The sequence below is a fragment of the Eleutherodactylus coqui genome, chromosome 5 (genome assembly GCF_035609145.1).
Source record: "Eleutherodactylus coqui strain aEleCoq1 chromosome 5, aEleCoq1.hap1, whole genome shotgun sequence".
In the NCBI taxonomy this organism is placed as follows: Eukaryota; Metazoa; Chordata; class Amphibia; order Anura; family Eleutherodactylidae; genus Eleutherodactylus; species Eleutherodactylus coqui.
Window position 1 is genome coordinate 140,814,194 of NC_089841.1, and position 15,874 is coordinate 140,830,067.

The 15,874-nt window shown below is 44.0% G+C and overlaps 1 protein-coding gene across 1 annotated transcript in view; it reads right to left on the reverse strand.

Moving 5' to 3' along the window:
- Nucleotides 1-6,187: 6,187 nt before the first annotated feature.
- RAD9B (RAD9 checkpoint clamp component B) overlaps nt 6,188-15,874 on the reverse strand; it is a 45,335-nt gene continuing 35,648 nt past the window's right edge. The window contains exons 11-12 of the mRNA XM_066604912.1: nt 10,128-10,311; nt 6,188-6,319 (exon numbers count right to left, since the gene is read on the reverse strand). Of these exons, the coding sequence (XP_066461009.1) occupies nt 6,188-6,319; nt 10,128-10,311 (316 nt within the window). The remainder of the gene's footprint in view (nt 6,320-10,127; nt 10,312-15,874) is intronic.

The following is a 15,874-nucleotide window of genomic DNA, read 5'->3' on the forward strand; positions in this document are numbered from 1 at the left end:
CTCGGAGGGGCCCGTCATGGCCGTGGAAAGCCGGCGTTTGTGTATGCAGCTACTATGCATCCAGACCTACATGCCCCAGATTGGCGTTTTACTTTAGTTTTCGGCCACATGGGCCAACGCCGACTTTTGGCACTCATCAGTAATGGGGAATGCTAAATGCTCAAAAATAGAACAGTCTGCCTGAAAATAGCAGCACTGAAAAGGGCTGCGATTGAGAGGCTTCCATTGAAAACAATGGGCGGGTTATACCTCGATCAGTGTGGTGTTAAAAGCGCCATGCTAATTGTGGTGAAAAGCGCCCTTGTGAGGGAAGCCTAAGCCCTTTCTGGCATATTTGTTTACAAAAGTTGGCAATCTGCCACAATATCTGTGTAGTCAGCATGGGATTGCTTTCAAGCAGCTATGATGTGAATGCTTCAAATGTTGGGGTTTAAATATTCGTTCTTGACCTTTCAATTTGAATGCAGGCAACACTTGTTAAGAAAATCAAATGGCAAGTTATGGAAATAGATGGCCTAATGACTTCAGACTACAGTGTTTTCTCATTACACAGGGGAGTAGTAGCCTATGATTTGTCATGGGGGTCTGTGAGCACCTAATACAGGGGTCTTGTGACATGTGCTGGAGTCTGCATGTCCACTATTTCTACTGGTGCTGAGAGAGATGATTTCTAGTTAGGGAGACTGAAGATTAGCTTAAAGTGACTTTCTGGTTTGGGGACAAAATTCTGTCTTGGGGTACATTACCTGCAATTCTCTGCCATCCCGCTGATCCTCAAATTCTGGGTTCTGCTTTTCGCCATCCAAGACTGCTGATGCAATCTTCAGGCAACCTAGTCCCCAACAGTGCATTAATAGTGTTAGACTACTAATGTACTATACCAGTTCTCTTATTGGCCACAGCTGCTCATGTGATCAGCACCAGTCAATCAGAACAATGCAGTGTGTGCATTAGGTAGTTAGAAAATATAAGCCATCTTGAACGGCCAAAGACAGGACTTGAAACTGCTGGATCAGAGCAGAGAACTTCAAGTAATACACCCCCATCTATGGAAACAGAACTTTGCATTAAAGCAACCCTCTAGTTTGAAACAAAGTGGAGTGCTGTTTAATATAGAAGATCTCTTTAGTGTAGTTGCATGTTAAAGGAGATGTCCCGCGCCGAAACGGGTTTTTTTTTTTTTAAACCCCCCCCCCGTTCGGCGCGAGACAACCCCGATGCAGGGGTTAAAAAAACCACCCGCACAGCGCTTACCTGAATCCCGGCGCTCCGGTGACTTCTCTACTCACCGCTGAAGATGGCCTCTTCCTCCGTGGACCGCAGCTCTTCTGTGCGGTCCACTGCCGATTCCAGCCTCCTGATTGGCTGGAATCGGCACGTGACGGGGCGGAGCTACACGGAGCTACACGGAGCCCCATAGAGAACAGCAGAAGACCCGGACTGCGCAAGCGCGGCTAATTTGGCCATCGGAGGCCAAAAATTAGTCGGCACCATGGAGACCAGGACGCTAGCAACGGAGCAGGTAAGTAAAAAACTTTTTATAACTTCTGTATGGCTCATAATTAATGCACAATGTACATTACAAAGTGCATTATTATGGCCATACAGAAGTGTATAACCCCACTTGCTGCCTCGGGACATCTCCTTTAAAAACATAACCCATACTAAACAGTATTAGAAATATCATTCTGGTTATATGCAGTCTGGGGCATTCAGTGTTTTTCTAATGAATGGCATTCCAGATTCACAAGCTCTGGCAGGGCTTCTTTAGTTTGTTTTTTTGTTCAGCTACACTTTTTTGTTTACTACTGTATCTAGCAGTTGCTAAAATGAGATGAAAAAGTTAATTTCATTTTTTTTTTCTACTGTTCTTAAACTTCCACTTCTGCTTTTTTTTTTCCCTTCTACAGCTTCTCTCTATTGTACAGAATGATTTCCTCGATACTACCTGCTCTGCAAACTAATTTGTTTGAATACACAGTAATCAGCACTGTGTCGTCATTGTTTTGCCTAGTGTCCTGGTTACCTAAACGTGTGGTGATTCATACTTGGGCTGTCCGTTTCCTGACATTTATCCAGCATTTCTCCCCTGATGATCATGGTTTATCTTTTACTATTTTCTCACTAAGATAAAGAGAAGTTATCACTGATACTTGGACGCTGTATTACAGGGTTCTGCTGTAACAGAATTTGTTTTTTTTTCATGATCCTTTGCTGGTGAACACTTCCTAATATGGCTGTATCTAGAAAGGCATCCAGATGTATAAAGAATGCATGTAAAACTTTGAAGATCTGTTTTCGCAACGCCATGAAAACTGTCTTACTGCAGGATTCTACAATTGAATGCCATTAACTTAAAAACGCTTAAAGGAGATGTCCCGCGCCGAAACGGGTTTTTTTTTTTTTTAAACCCCCCCCCCCCGTTCGGCGCGAGACAACCCCGATGCAGGGGTTAAAAAAACCACCCGCACAGCGCTTACCTGAATCCCGGCGGTCCGGCGTCTTCATACTCACCTGCTGAAGATGGCCGCCGGGATCCTCTGTCTTCATGGACCGCAGGGCTTCTGTGCGGTCCATTGCCGATTCCAGCCTCCTGATTGGCTGGAATCGGCACGTGACGGGGCGGAGCTACACGGAGCTACACGGAGCCCCATAGAGAAGAGGAGAAGACCCGGACTGCGCAAGCGCGGCTAATTTGGCCATCGGAGGGCGAAAATTAGTCGGCACCATGGAGACGAGGACGCCAGCAACGGAGCAGGTAAGTATAAAACTTTTTATAACTTCTGTATGGCTCATAATTAATGCACAATGTACATTACAAAGTGCATTATTATGGCCATACAGAAGTGTATAGACCCACTTGCTGCCTCGGGACATCTCCTTTAACAACTCAGTTCCCAATGTTTAGGGATCCTTCACCTAGGATGGAATATTCTACAACAGAACTGTGGAATATTTAGGCCTAAAAGCCACACAGCTAACATGCAGATTTTGATGTGGAATTGAAAATGGCTGAATTCTGCTGGCAATTCTGCATCTGAATCCGCAGTTAGTGTGGAATAGCATATTCTGCAACGGAGTAGTAGTATATTCCGTGTATGTGAAAGGTCCATTGTTGTATCGTCCTGTCAACATTCTCCATTACGGAAAGTAAACAGGCCAAGATGATTATGTTGCTGAGGAAGAGCAACCACTCCTTCTGTTTGTTCAATTGGCCGGTACTGGTGCTTCTTGTCTCCACCGTAATGGGTAGGCAGGTCATGAGATGATGCAGGAAGCAGCCAATCCAGTTATGGGGGCGTCACCTGCCCCTTCCCTGTCACAGACATAGCCCAACCCATGTCTCCACCCCTAGTTCCGGTGGAGACCAGATGCACCAGTACCCAATTGGCCTTAAGCTACTAACAGTACCCTGCAGTTTTGGTAAGAATGAAGGGGAACTTATCAAATTAAAAATTGTGTAAATTTTGGCACAGGTTTCTTTTTAATGCAAAGAATTTTTCAGTTTTATATCGCTTATTTTAGGAAACTGTGTGCGGCTTAGAAGGAGGGGATTTTGGTCTCCTTGGTCTGACAGATTTACTATAATTGATGCCAGAAACTAGTGTAAATTTTTTTAAACTTATTTTTGGGCACATGGATGGCCCCAGATTTTTTTAAATTAACCCCCTAAGAACCAGGGTGTTTTGGTCCACAAGGACCAGGCACTTTTTAGGGATTTTACCCATGTGGTGGTTTTACTGACACTCCTCCTCCCCTTCCTTTATGAAATAATTATTTTTGCATGATATGCATGGTTATTTTTTATCTTTTTTTCAGGTTCTTTCGTTTTTATTGAGGGTTAAAAGGTGAAGAAAAAAAATATTTTTTCAATGTATAGTTTTATTTTTTAAATTGGTATGTTTAAGCTAAATGTATGGGAATGGGTCCTAATTTTTGTTTCGGATGTTTTGATATAGAATTTGTATAGTTTTGGATTACATGGTGCAAATGCCAATGGGTCATTTTTCTTTTTTTTTTTTTTTAACTGTATAGATTTATTTTTATTTTTTTTAATGTATAGATTTATTTATTTTTTTATTTTTGTAACCTGTATATTCCCCATGACGTCATATAAGACTTACCGGGGACATTCACATTTTTTCCCCCTTTATTTCATACTTTTCCACTGTAACTTTGGGCATTGATAGGAGCCCCAGGTACATGGAAAAAAGTACCCCTGTAGTGACAGTAGTCACTAAAAGAACTGATCCAGGTGTGCTAGGAAACTGCAGCTCTTCTGTGACAGAGGGCAGCCTGTCATGTGATCGCCAGGTCGCATAATGGAAATAATACTTTACTCTTTAGTACATAGTGCTCATTTAGTGCTATGTATCTTGGAAACAGGAAGGCAGAAACAGTTAAAAACCTGCTTCTCCCTTCTCCTCTGCATCCTCCGATGTGCTTGGCAGCTGAGGACGTGACCTGCTCCTGCTTGATTGCAGGAGCAGAGGCCTTAATCCCGCGCCGTACTTCTGCCAGTGGCTGGGATTAAAGCCCAGAACCAAGCATCTTATACTAAAAACCAGATGGTACAAGATTTTTCAATTTCTGTGTTTTTTTTTTTTTTCTGACTAGAGACTTATTCAATTGTGTGTGCATGACTATGGTGGCTGCACACTTGGCTTTGCTGCAAAGATATGCTTTGAGGAAGCCTAATGGGACATTCACAGAGTGGACAAGGAGGACCTATTGAGTTGTATGGAAGACTGTTTCAGACATAAGCTGACCATAGTGTATACCGGTGCCCGATAAATTCTTGAAAAACCCTTTAGTAAACTTCCTGTATTGCTCCATATATTATATTATCTATGATTCCTAGCAGTATATTCAACTCCAATTTTTACATTATTTCATCATATGGTGCAATTTGGATCTTAAAAATGTCTATATGCTGATGTTTTTGTGCGAATACTTAATTATTTGAGCGTATAGATATGTATGGAAAAATGGACAGTTTATGCAAAGAAAAACAATCATTCGTGTCCCTCTTTCACCATCCAAAAAGTTGTGAGGTTTGTTTTTAGGATTTTTTTTTTTCAAATCTACAGTGACATTAAAAATTAATGTTGCTGCAGTGGAAACAGAACAGCTGCAGACATTTTATTTCTCTCCATAGATTGCACAATCAGGAGTGTATCAAATGCAGAGAGTATCTTTGGTTTGGTTAAGGTATTGATACTTTGCAGTCATACACAGAAGAAAATAGGACCACATGCTTATATCCACTTATAAGCAGTTGCTATGCAACTAATACACAAATGTTATATACTAAAAACTATAAACTTCTAAAACCTCATATTATTCAACAGAGAATTGCGAAAGCTTTAAATGTAATAAAGTTAGGGCTTATTTACATCTGCATAAGAGATTTGGGGAAAAAGTGATAATGCTAAATTTCATTTGAATCCCTTTCTTTGCTCTCAAAACAATGTGAACGAGCCCATAACTGAGATCTCATAAAATGTGTATAAAGGCCCTTTTAGACACGAGTATCACTCAAAATTCGCGATAATCGTTGTGTGTAGCCGCACTGACATCGTGCAGTTTTTAAGCCGTTGCTGATCTTTCAGCATGCTGAAAGTTTAGCGATCAGTTATCAGGAATTCACAGCGGGATACAGCTGATACTATTGTTTCAGCTGTATCCCGCTGTCTCATGACAGGCTGGGTATGAAGAACAGAGCGGTCCAGCTCTGTTCTCCATATCTCACTCGGAGCGCCCGGCTGTATAATAGCTGAGCGCTGCGAGCGGGAAACAGCTGGATGCAGAAGACAAGCAGGGACACCCCACTTGTCTTCTGCATCCTCTGCTCGAAGTGCAAGGTGATCACTCAACGTTTGTGCCGTTAAAGAACACAACGATTATCGCTCGAAAATCGCCCAAAAGATTTATTTGACCGATAATCGTTGTCTAAACCAGCTTTAAGACTTTTTTTTTTTGCAATTGGCGTATACTGTAATACATTCAAACTGAACATTTATTCTTTCTATACAAGTACGTCTGCTGTTGTGCTGCAATAGCTTACTCCACAGAGAGAGACTGAAGCAATGCCAACTAAATCTAGAAGACTAACTCTATATAAAGAAAAGGTTCTGTCTGCTTGAAAGGAGATGCTGCAGTGTCACTGAATATACCTGCAGCAAGGTTAGAACGTCTGAGAGAGTCGTCTGCTGAATCCTTCATCCTCATCTTCACTAGCTGTTGCAAAGCTATAGAATGGCTGATGAGGTTTACTTTGTTGTTCTGATGAAATTGCTCCAAAAAACATGGAACAAAACTTAAAAAACAAAACAACACATGTAAGTATATAGTTGAACCCTGTAAGAACATAGCCTAGTTTAGGCCTTAAATGTATTCCTTACAACTTCATCAGTTTCCTAAGTTTGGCTTGATCCATGCACAGTCTATACTAGATGTATTTTCTAATGCTAGCGTTGACATTGTCTAAAAAAATGTCTGCATTTGGGCTCAAAACTGCAATCTAACATATTATGAAAAATACATTTTAATTATTCTGCTACAGTATCCTGCCACTCTTGCACTGTGGTTTTATGTCCATAGTAACCATATGGTGCGCACTGGGCCTACCAGACCAGTTAATTCTGAGCGTGATCCTCCAATAAAGAACATGTGCATGCCCCTTTACACCATAAACTTTATCATTGCACACACAGGACTTACCATCAATAAGACCTAACTGGCTATTACAGAAGCCCTAGTAAAATATCATTGTTCTCAGTAAGATAAACTAAGTAATCTTGGAGAGTATACCTTTCAATGGCTAATAAGACCTGCTGTTGCAGCAAGCTTTCAAACCTTTTGGAGGTTCTTTCTCAGGCATAATAAGATAGATGAAGCCGTGGTGATACTTGTAGGGAACTTTAACCCCTTAGCGACGGCCCCATTGCCTTTTTACATCCTGGCCTGCTGGGCTTAATTACCAGAGGACGTAAAAACATGCCTCCTCTGGGAATGAAAGCCCTGCAGGCTCAGGAAGTGATAGCTCCATGCTGCCGGTTACCGGAGGTAGCCGACAGCATGGAGCTGTCATCCAGGGCCGCGGGACCCCACCCCCGGTCACGCGATCGCTGGTATCCACCGGATTCCGGCAATCGCGTTAGTCTATGGAAAGTTAAACAAACTTAAGATTTCAGCTCCCCTTAGGGATCAGATCTGTAAGGGGAGCTGAGAGTACTCACCAGCCGTCCTCCGCGCTGTCCGGCATCTCCTTGGATCTCCCCGGCCCTGCGCATGCGCACAGAGCCGGGGGGCCCGGGAAATTAAAAAAACTCCCTGCTCCTGGCTATTATGAGTAACCGAGAGCGGGGAGCTGTCACTGGGAGCCGCTGTATGTGGTTCCCGGTCACATGATCGCTGCTATCCAAAGTTGAAAAAATGTTAAAAAAAAAAAAGGTTGTTTCATCTCCCCTCATGGATCATATCCATGAAGGGAGATGAAATTAGGTACCTAAAGCCCCCAGATTTATCCACGAACCTTGCCCGGCATTTGCGCATGCGTCCATCGCCAAAATGGCAGACGCAAAAGCCGCAGATTGGCGGGGTAATTTAAAATCTCCCCGCACCTGGCTACTAAATGTAGCCAAGAGCCTGGAGATTTCATGGGGTTCCATGGTACAGGTTTCCCAGTCACGTGATCGCCGTTATCCAATGGATAACGACAATCACGTAAAAGTTAAAAAAAAGATCCGTCACGGATCGGATCCATGAGGGGAGGTGAAATTACTTAAATAAGGCCTCCGGCGATGTCCCCTGACGGGATCCTTATCCGCTGACCTTTCCCCAGTTTTGGCGCATGCACCAGTCGCCAAAATGGCGGACGCAAGCGCAGAAGCTGGGAAGGGCAAGAGGAAATTTAAAATTTTCTTAAATTTTAAATTTCCTCTTGCCCTTCCCAGCTTCTGCGCTTGCGTCCGCCATTTTGGCGACGGGTATCACGGGGGGCCGCGGTGAGCGGTCTTCGGTCACGTGATCGCCATTATCCAATGGATAATGGTGATCACGTAAAAGTTAAGACAGTTAAAGTTTGACGCTCCGTTCAGTTTGGGCCCCGTTGTGCATCCAGACAGAAGATTAGAGCCACAATGGGTATGTTTCTGAACATGGGACAAATGGGGGTATACATTTTGGGGTGAAAGTCTTTATTCCTATGTATGCTGTACAAAAAAACCTATTTTTAAAATGACATAATTGCCAAAAAAACAAAAATCGTCATTTTTTCCTTCTACTTTGCTTCGATTCATTTAAAAATGGTGGAGTCAAAATACATAGTACACCCCTAGATGAATGCGTTTGTGGGGGTTCGCTATCGTTTTGGCCGCTCAAGGGGTCTACAAGTGGGAATGGGGCCTAAATCACCTTCAAGCAAAATGTCTGTTCTGAAAACCACCCGCTGCTCCTTTCGGTTAGGGCCCCGTTGTGCATACGGACAGAAGATTAGGTCCACAATGGGTATGTTTCTGAACACGGGACAAACGGGGTATCCATTTTTGGGTTAAAGCCTCCATTCATATGTCTGCTGTCCAAAAAAACAGTTTTTAAAATCACATAATTGATTAAAAAAATAAAAAAAAATCGTAATTTTTTACTTCTGCTTTGCTTTGATTCATTCAAAAACTGTTGGGTCAAAATACGCAGTACACCCCTAGATTAATGCGCTAAGAGGTCTAATTTCCAAAATAAGGTCATTTGTGGGGGTCCTCCATGTTTTGGCCGCTCAAGGGGTCTACAGGTGAGCAATGGGGCTTAAAACGCCTTCAAGCAAAATGTCTGATCTAAAAGCCACCGGCTGCTCCTTCCAGTTTTGGCCCCATTGTGCATACGGACAGAAGATTAGGGCCACAATGGGTATGTTTCTGAACACAGGACAAACGGGGGTATGCATTTTGGGGTGTAAATCCTCATTTTCATGTGCACTATAGAAAAAAATCCTGTGTTTAAAATTACGTATTTGCAAAAATATGAATTTTTTTTTTCTACTCTAAATTGCATTAATTCCTGAAAAGAAACTGTGGGGTCAAAATACTCCTGACCCCTCTCAGTGATTACACTAAGGGGTGTAGTTTTTAAAATGGGGTCATTTGTGGGGTTATCTATAATTCTGACACCTATGAGCCTTTGCAATCTTGGCTTGGTGCAGGAAAACAAAGTGTTCCTCAAAATGCTGATAATTAATGCTAAATTTGTACGTCTCTTAAATGGTTAAAAAAAAAAAAACGTTTTTCAAACGTGCATTCAGAATGAAGTGAACAGATGGAAATATATATCTTAGCAAAAATTTGTACAGTATGTTTGCACATAATTGAGATAATACAGTTGAAAATGTAAAAAAATGATAATTTTTTCAACATTTTCCCAATATTGGCACTTTTAATAAATATACACAAATTCTATGGGTCTATTTTTGCCACCTAAATGAAGTACAATATGTGGCGAAAAAACAATTTTAGAATCACTTGGACATGCAAAGCCTTTACGGAGTTATGATATGTTAAGTGACACTTGTCAGATTTCCAAAATTTGGCTCCGTCACTAAGGGGTTAAGCTCCTCCCAGTGTCAGAATTGTGGTTTACTTGTATCTAGTTTTTCTTTGAGTGGGATCCTCAGGTTTGTTACTTATTTTGGTAGGCACTGTAGTGTTTTGCACTTGTGCCATGAAGGCACTTTAAAAAAAAGTTTTTGTTTGGTCTTCTGTGTATATATTCCCAATTGTTTTCTTTTAGCTATTAGTAGAGATGAGCGAGCATACTCGCTAAGGGCAATTACTCGAGCGAGCATTGCCCTTAGCGAGTACCTGCCCGCGCAAGAGAAAAGGTTCGGGTGCCGGCGCAGGGGAGCGGTGAGTAGCGGCAGTCAGCAGGGGGGAGCGGGGGAGAGAGATCTCCCCTCCGTTCCTCCCCGCTCTCCCCCGGAGCTCCCTGCCCGCCGCCGGCAGCCAAACCTTTTCTCTCGAGCGGGCAGGTACTCGCTAAGGGCAATGCTTGCTCATCACTACTAGCTAATAAGATATTTTTTCTTTAAATATAAACACACTAAGCAAAACATGAATATCTCTCTTTGAGAATACCTTGTTATAGGCTGTAGTCTGAAATGGCTCTTCTGTTGCAGGCAGATTTGGGTTTTCCACAGTCTTCGCCATTAACACAGAACTAGTAGTAAGGGGCAGTTTTTTGTTACTTATATAACACTCATTTTCTTTGCTTGTTTTACCCAAAGCACTGCTTCTAACATTGTGCATTGCAGGTGTTGACCTAGTTGAAAAATGTAACACGGTGCTTAATTATCAATACAGTATTTTGTCTTAAAGGGCCTTTTAGGCCTCATGTCCACTAGCAAAATTGAATTGCGGATTCTGCAGGTGGAATTTCGCCCATAGGAATATCATTGGCCATCTGCAGTCAAATTAAATTTTGCACCCGCAAATGGCATTTTAATCGATTTACGTTTTTCATGCGCTGAAAAAAAACGCAGTATGCTCCATTTTAGTGCAGATCGGCCACTTTGCTATCTATAGGTGGGGATATCCACATGCAAGAAAAAATACCATTTAAAGCAAATCCGCGCGGAATCTGCAGCAGATTCTGCGGGGATTGTATTTTTCTAGTGGACATGAGGACTTATACAGACTACATCTGAAAAATCACCAGACCAATTGAAAATTTCCAAGCCAGTGTGAATATGTGCAGTGAGCAAACATTTGGCAATAATTTGATCATTTGGCATTGATTGCATCTTATATCATGACATCAAAATTATAATTTGTCAGCAGTACATCCACTTTTGTAAGCAGGCAGCTGTAATCGTTTATATTGGAAACAGCAGGAGAGGAGGCCAGATAAGCAATCTCACAAGCAGATTGCAGTTATGAAAAAATGCACAATTATTGTAACATCTTATACATACACACTCTCTTTGTAAAAAAAATAATACTAATCAAGCACCTAAAAGGAGTTGTCGGTTTGCTGCGAAACTCTGCATGCAGTTACATCTCAGTCTCCCCCACTCACAGGGATGGCAATACTCTGGATCTGGTCTTATTCTGTCTCTGCTCTGCTTCCAACTTCACTAACTCCCCTCTCCCACTCTCGGACCATAACCTTCTCTCTTCCTCTGTCAAGCTCCATAACATTTCTCCAGACCCTCCTACCCGTACATACAGGAACATTCAGGCCGTTCACACCAAAAATTTTGCTGAGTCTCTACAGTCTTCTCGGTCTCCTATCGCTCTCCTCTCCTGCCGCACAATACAAACACCACTCTCAATCATGCATTGAATGAAGCGGCACCCCCTGTAACCCAAGCCATCCGATATAGACCGCAGCAACCCTGGCTCACGCCTCAAATGCAATTCATCCGGCAGTGCTCTAGGTGTGCTGAACGGCTGTGGAGAAAGTCTCAAAAGCCCGCAGACTTTGTCCACTTTAAATTCATGCTCAGAGCATACAACCTCGCCCTCCACCACGCCAAACAAGTTTACTTCACCTCTCTCGTCTCCTCACTATCCCATAACCCTAAAAGACTCTTTGACACTTTCCACTGCCTTCCCAGCCCAAAATTGCAGCCCCCCGTGACAGATCTCAGTGCTGAAGAGCTGGCTGCATACTTCAAAAAGAAAATTGATGACATCTGTCAGGAAATAACCTCCCAATCCCAGACTAGCCCCAACCCTAGTCTCGTCAGTACTGCATCTAGCTCCTGTACACTCTCTGTACTCAGACCAACGACAAAGGAAGAAGTCTCTAGACTGCTCTCCTCCGCTCGCCCCACCACCTGCGCTCCCTCTCCCTGGTGGTTATCTCCCACCTCACCACTATATTCCATCTTTCTCTGACCTCTGGCATCTTCCCTTCCTCATTCAAACACGCTATCATTTCCCCGCTGCTAAAGAAACCGACTTTGACTCGACCAATGCTGCCAACTATCGACCCATCTCAAACCTCCCCTTCATCTCCAAACTACTAGAATGCCTGGTTTACTCTCGCCTTATAAGCTATTTCTCAGAAAACTCTCTTCTTGACCCTCTACAGTCTGGCTTCCGCCCCCTAAACTCGACAGAAACCACCCTGACTGTTGTTAGAACGATCGTTGAGCGATTATCTGCTCGTGTAAATGGGCCTTTAACCATGCTAATAAATGTGCCCAATTAGATACCTGATAACATTGTCATCAATAAAAGACATGACATCACTGTGCATGCACATCTGTATTACACACTGCCTGATACGCACATTGACTATTGGAGGACACTAAAAGCGGGTGCAGTCCCACACCAGCAGTTACAAATGATACAGGTTGCTTTCATATATGAATATGTCTTATATTCATACTAATGCTTTAAGGTATCTTATTGGGCAAGTTGATTAGTGTGGTTAACTGGCACTATTATACGACTGGCCACTGTTGAGTGGGTTATATTTGCTATTTTTCTTATGTCTCTGTACATTACTTGAAAAAGGCTCTATTGCTTTGTGTATGTCTAACCAGAAATAAATCTTGCAATTTTGGAATGCTAACCTCTGGCTTAATTGTGCAAATCTGTATTGTGGATGACATATGATGCAATAGGACCCAATCATCAAGAAATGCCTGCTGCATCTGCTCATTTTAGGACATTTTGTGTAGTTCGCAAGTCTTCCTTTAGGAGAAACTCTGATTCCAGCACTTGGCATTTTCATTCTTGCAGTAGTTTTCATAAAATCATTGCTTATCAGCTGCAGCACTGGAGTCTTCTCAATTATATGCAGGACCCCAGTTTAGGGAGAAAACCATTAATCAGCCAGGGAGGGCAGTGGGTGGGATGCCACCCATCAATACCCTTAACTTCTGCTGCAGCTGATAAACAGTGATAGTATAAAAGATACTGAAGAAGAAAGCTAAGTGACACAGTTCTGGAATCAGGGTCTCTGTCACTACTTTATGCTTCCATCTCATAGGGCAGTCTTAGGCTAACCACATAAATCACAGGAAAGTCATAGTTGCATGTGACTTACATGCATTTTCAATGGTGGAAAAGTTGCTTGCAACTTATGAGCAGCTACAGAAATCCAACCGAATTGGATATTTTGCTACTGTGGTGTTGCAGTCGTGACAGGTAGCAATGCAACGTAATTGACTATCATTGCGACACTGCGATCTCCGTATTCCTGCGACAAGTGTTGCTGTGTAGTCCTAGCCTAAACCTGGTGACAGATTCCCTAAAAATCTTATTATAATGTGGAAAATACTTGTCCACAGTAGATCAAAAGTTTTAGGCCTCATGTCCACAGGGAAAATCAGGCCCGCTACGGATTCTCCATGGAGAATCTGCAGCGGGTCCCTCCTGCACTGCGGACATGAGGGCTGAAAATAGAATATACTCACCTGCTGCGGGCTGTGCGTGTCTTCCCTTCTTCCCGGCCGGATCTTCTTTCTTCGGCCTGGCGGATGTGCTCGGCATGCCGACTGCGTGCCGCACGCATGTGCTAGGCACATCTGCCGGGCCGAAGCAAGAAGATCCGGCTGGGAAGAAGGAAAGACACGCACGGCCCGCAGCAGGTGAGTATATTCTGATTTTAGGTCTCCCGCGGATCCGGACGGCTTCCATGGAAGCCTGCAGGAGCCGTCCCCGTGGGAGACCCGCACCAAATGGAGCATGGCCAGATTTTTTCCTGCACGCGGATCCGCGTCTGCAGGGAAAAATGACATCCGCAGGTATTTAACTACCTGCGGGTGTCTAATGCATCCCTATGGGGCGCGGATCCGCGTGCAGGAAAAACGCTGCGGATTTTAAATTACAATTTGTAAGTGGACATGAGGCCTTAAAAATGGATCCTAAACTGGGGGCGTGGCCTGACCGAGCACCAAGATGGCTGCATAATTAAGGTGCTCCGAGCGCAGAGGCTTTTATAAGCTACTTTAAAGCAGAAAAGGACGTTTTCTCACCTGGCAGAAAGTCACCCTGCACTGCCAACAGCAGCGGTGAACGGAGGAACCGTTGTCGGCGTTTCCACCTACGGCACGGACACCCGGAGAGCCCGCTCTCTGCACGTGGCAGCTTCCTTATAGCGGCCCCTGCACCTACATAGCAAGTAATCTCCCCGGTGGAGAAGGACAGCCGGCAAATAGTTAAAGAGCCGGCGGTCTCCGTTGGCTTTCACTGATAACGGAAAGGGAAGAGGTAGCTCCCCCCCCCCCCCCCCCCGGCAGAGAGAAGCCCTGAACTGCTGACATTAGCGGTGAGTGGAGGAGCCGCTGTCAGCAGTATCATCCTCTGCACGGACATCCGGAGAGATCGTTCTCTACACGTGGCAGCTTCCCCATCGCAGGTAATCTCCCCGGTGGTGGGAGACAGCCGGTGACAGCTCTCTCTCATAAGGGAGGGAAACGAGGTGATGTGCGGCAACCCAGCTCTGAAAGCAGCGGAGAACAGATGAGCCGCCGTAAATCCTGTCAGCACCTGCACAGACGGCTAGAAGACTTCTTCACCCTGCGTGGCAGCCCATACACAGCAGATCCTGACCCTAGGACACAGCCTGCAATCCAAACAGAGGATTCCAGCTTGCAGCCTCCTAGAGCTGACGAGAGCCTCCAGACAAGGACCGCAGCAGAACGGAGGGGAGACATAGCGGTGAGTGACACTTCAGCCCCGCTTAACAACCCCCTGCCCCACACCACTAACTTCATGTCGGCCATTAAGGGGAAAGCTCCCCAAAAAAGCAAGTCACATTCCAACAAAATGGCTGCAAACACAGCCCAAAACAAGAAAACACACATATCCCCGACCGCTAGCCCATTAAAACAGCGGGCTAAAATAGCGGAAGAGCAGATAGAAGATCCACAAAGCCCTCAGATGGAAGACCCTATCACTTCTATGCCCTCTTCAGATAAACCAGCCACAGAGGCATTTATGAAAGAAATGTTACTGGCCCTAAAAGATTCCTTACAAGTGAACTTTGACTCATTAAGCTCCACCCTAAAATCCTCTATGGAGGAAATGGAGGAAAGAGTATCCCGTACTGAAAACAAAATGAGCGAAATTACTCAGTCTCACAATAATCTAATTGACGATCACTACTCTCTGTCAGAAGAGGTTGACGCTCTCAAAATAAAGCTTGCAGATATAGAAGATAGAAACCGACGTAATAACGTCAAATTTAGAGGCATCCCAGAGGCGATCCAGACAGCTGAAATCACCAACTATATCCAGAAAATGATTAAAACAGTCCTCCCAGATGTTACAGCCATGGATCTAACCATAGACAGAGCGCACAGATTACCAAAACCAAAATTTGTTCCCGACTCTATGCCTAGAGATATCATTGCTAGATTTCACTTCTTCCATATTAAAGAGGCCATGATGCAAGCTACGCGCAAACTAAATCAGCTACCGGCCCCATATAATGCAATTCGCCTCTACACGGATCTCTCGCAGATGACTTTACAAGCAAGAAGAAAATTTTCAGTAGTTACCAACGCCCTTCGCCAAGCTAAACTTCCCTATAAATGGGGCTTCCCTCTGAAACTCCTAATCCACAAAGATGGAGCCACCCACCTTTTCTCAAATCCAGAAGAAGCCACAGAAAAAATTAAATCCTGGGGCATCTCCATCCTACCTCCGGAGGAAAACCCTAGGGGCCCAACAAGAAGACCACGACCGGAAAAAACCTTCATGTCCTCCGAACACGGCCGTTGAAAACCCACATACATCTCGACCTACGAAAACCTCCTCATCACAGCCTGCCTCTGGCTCCTGCTTACTCAGGTGAACTTTACCCCCCACTTTACAAGTCCACAATTTAACTGGACTTGAAGTTCCACCCATTTCGTCAACTGTTT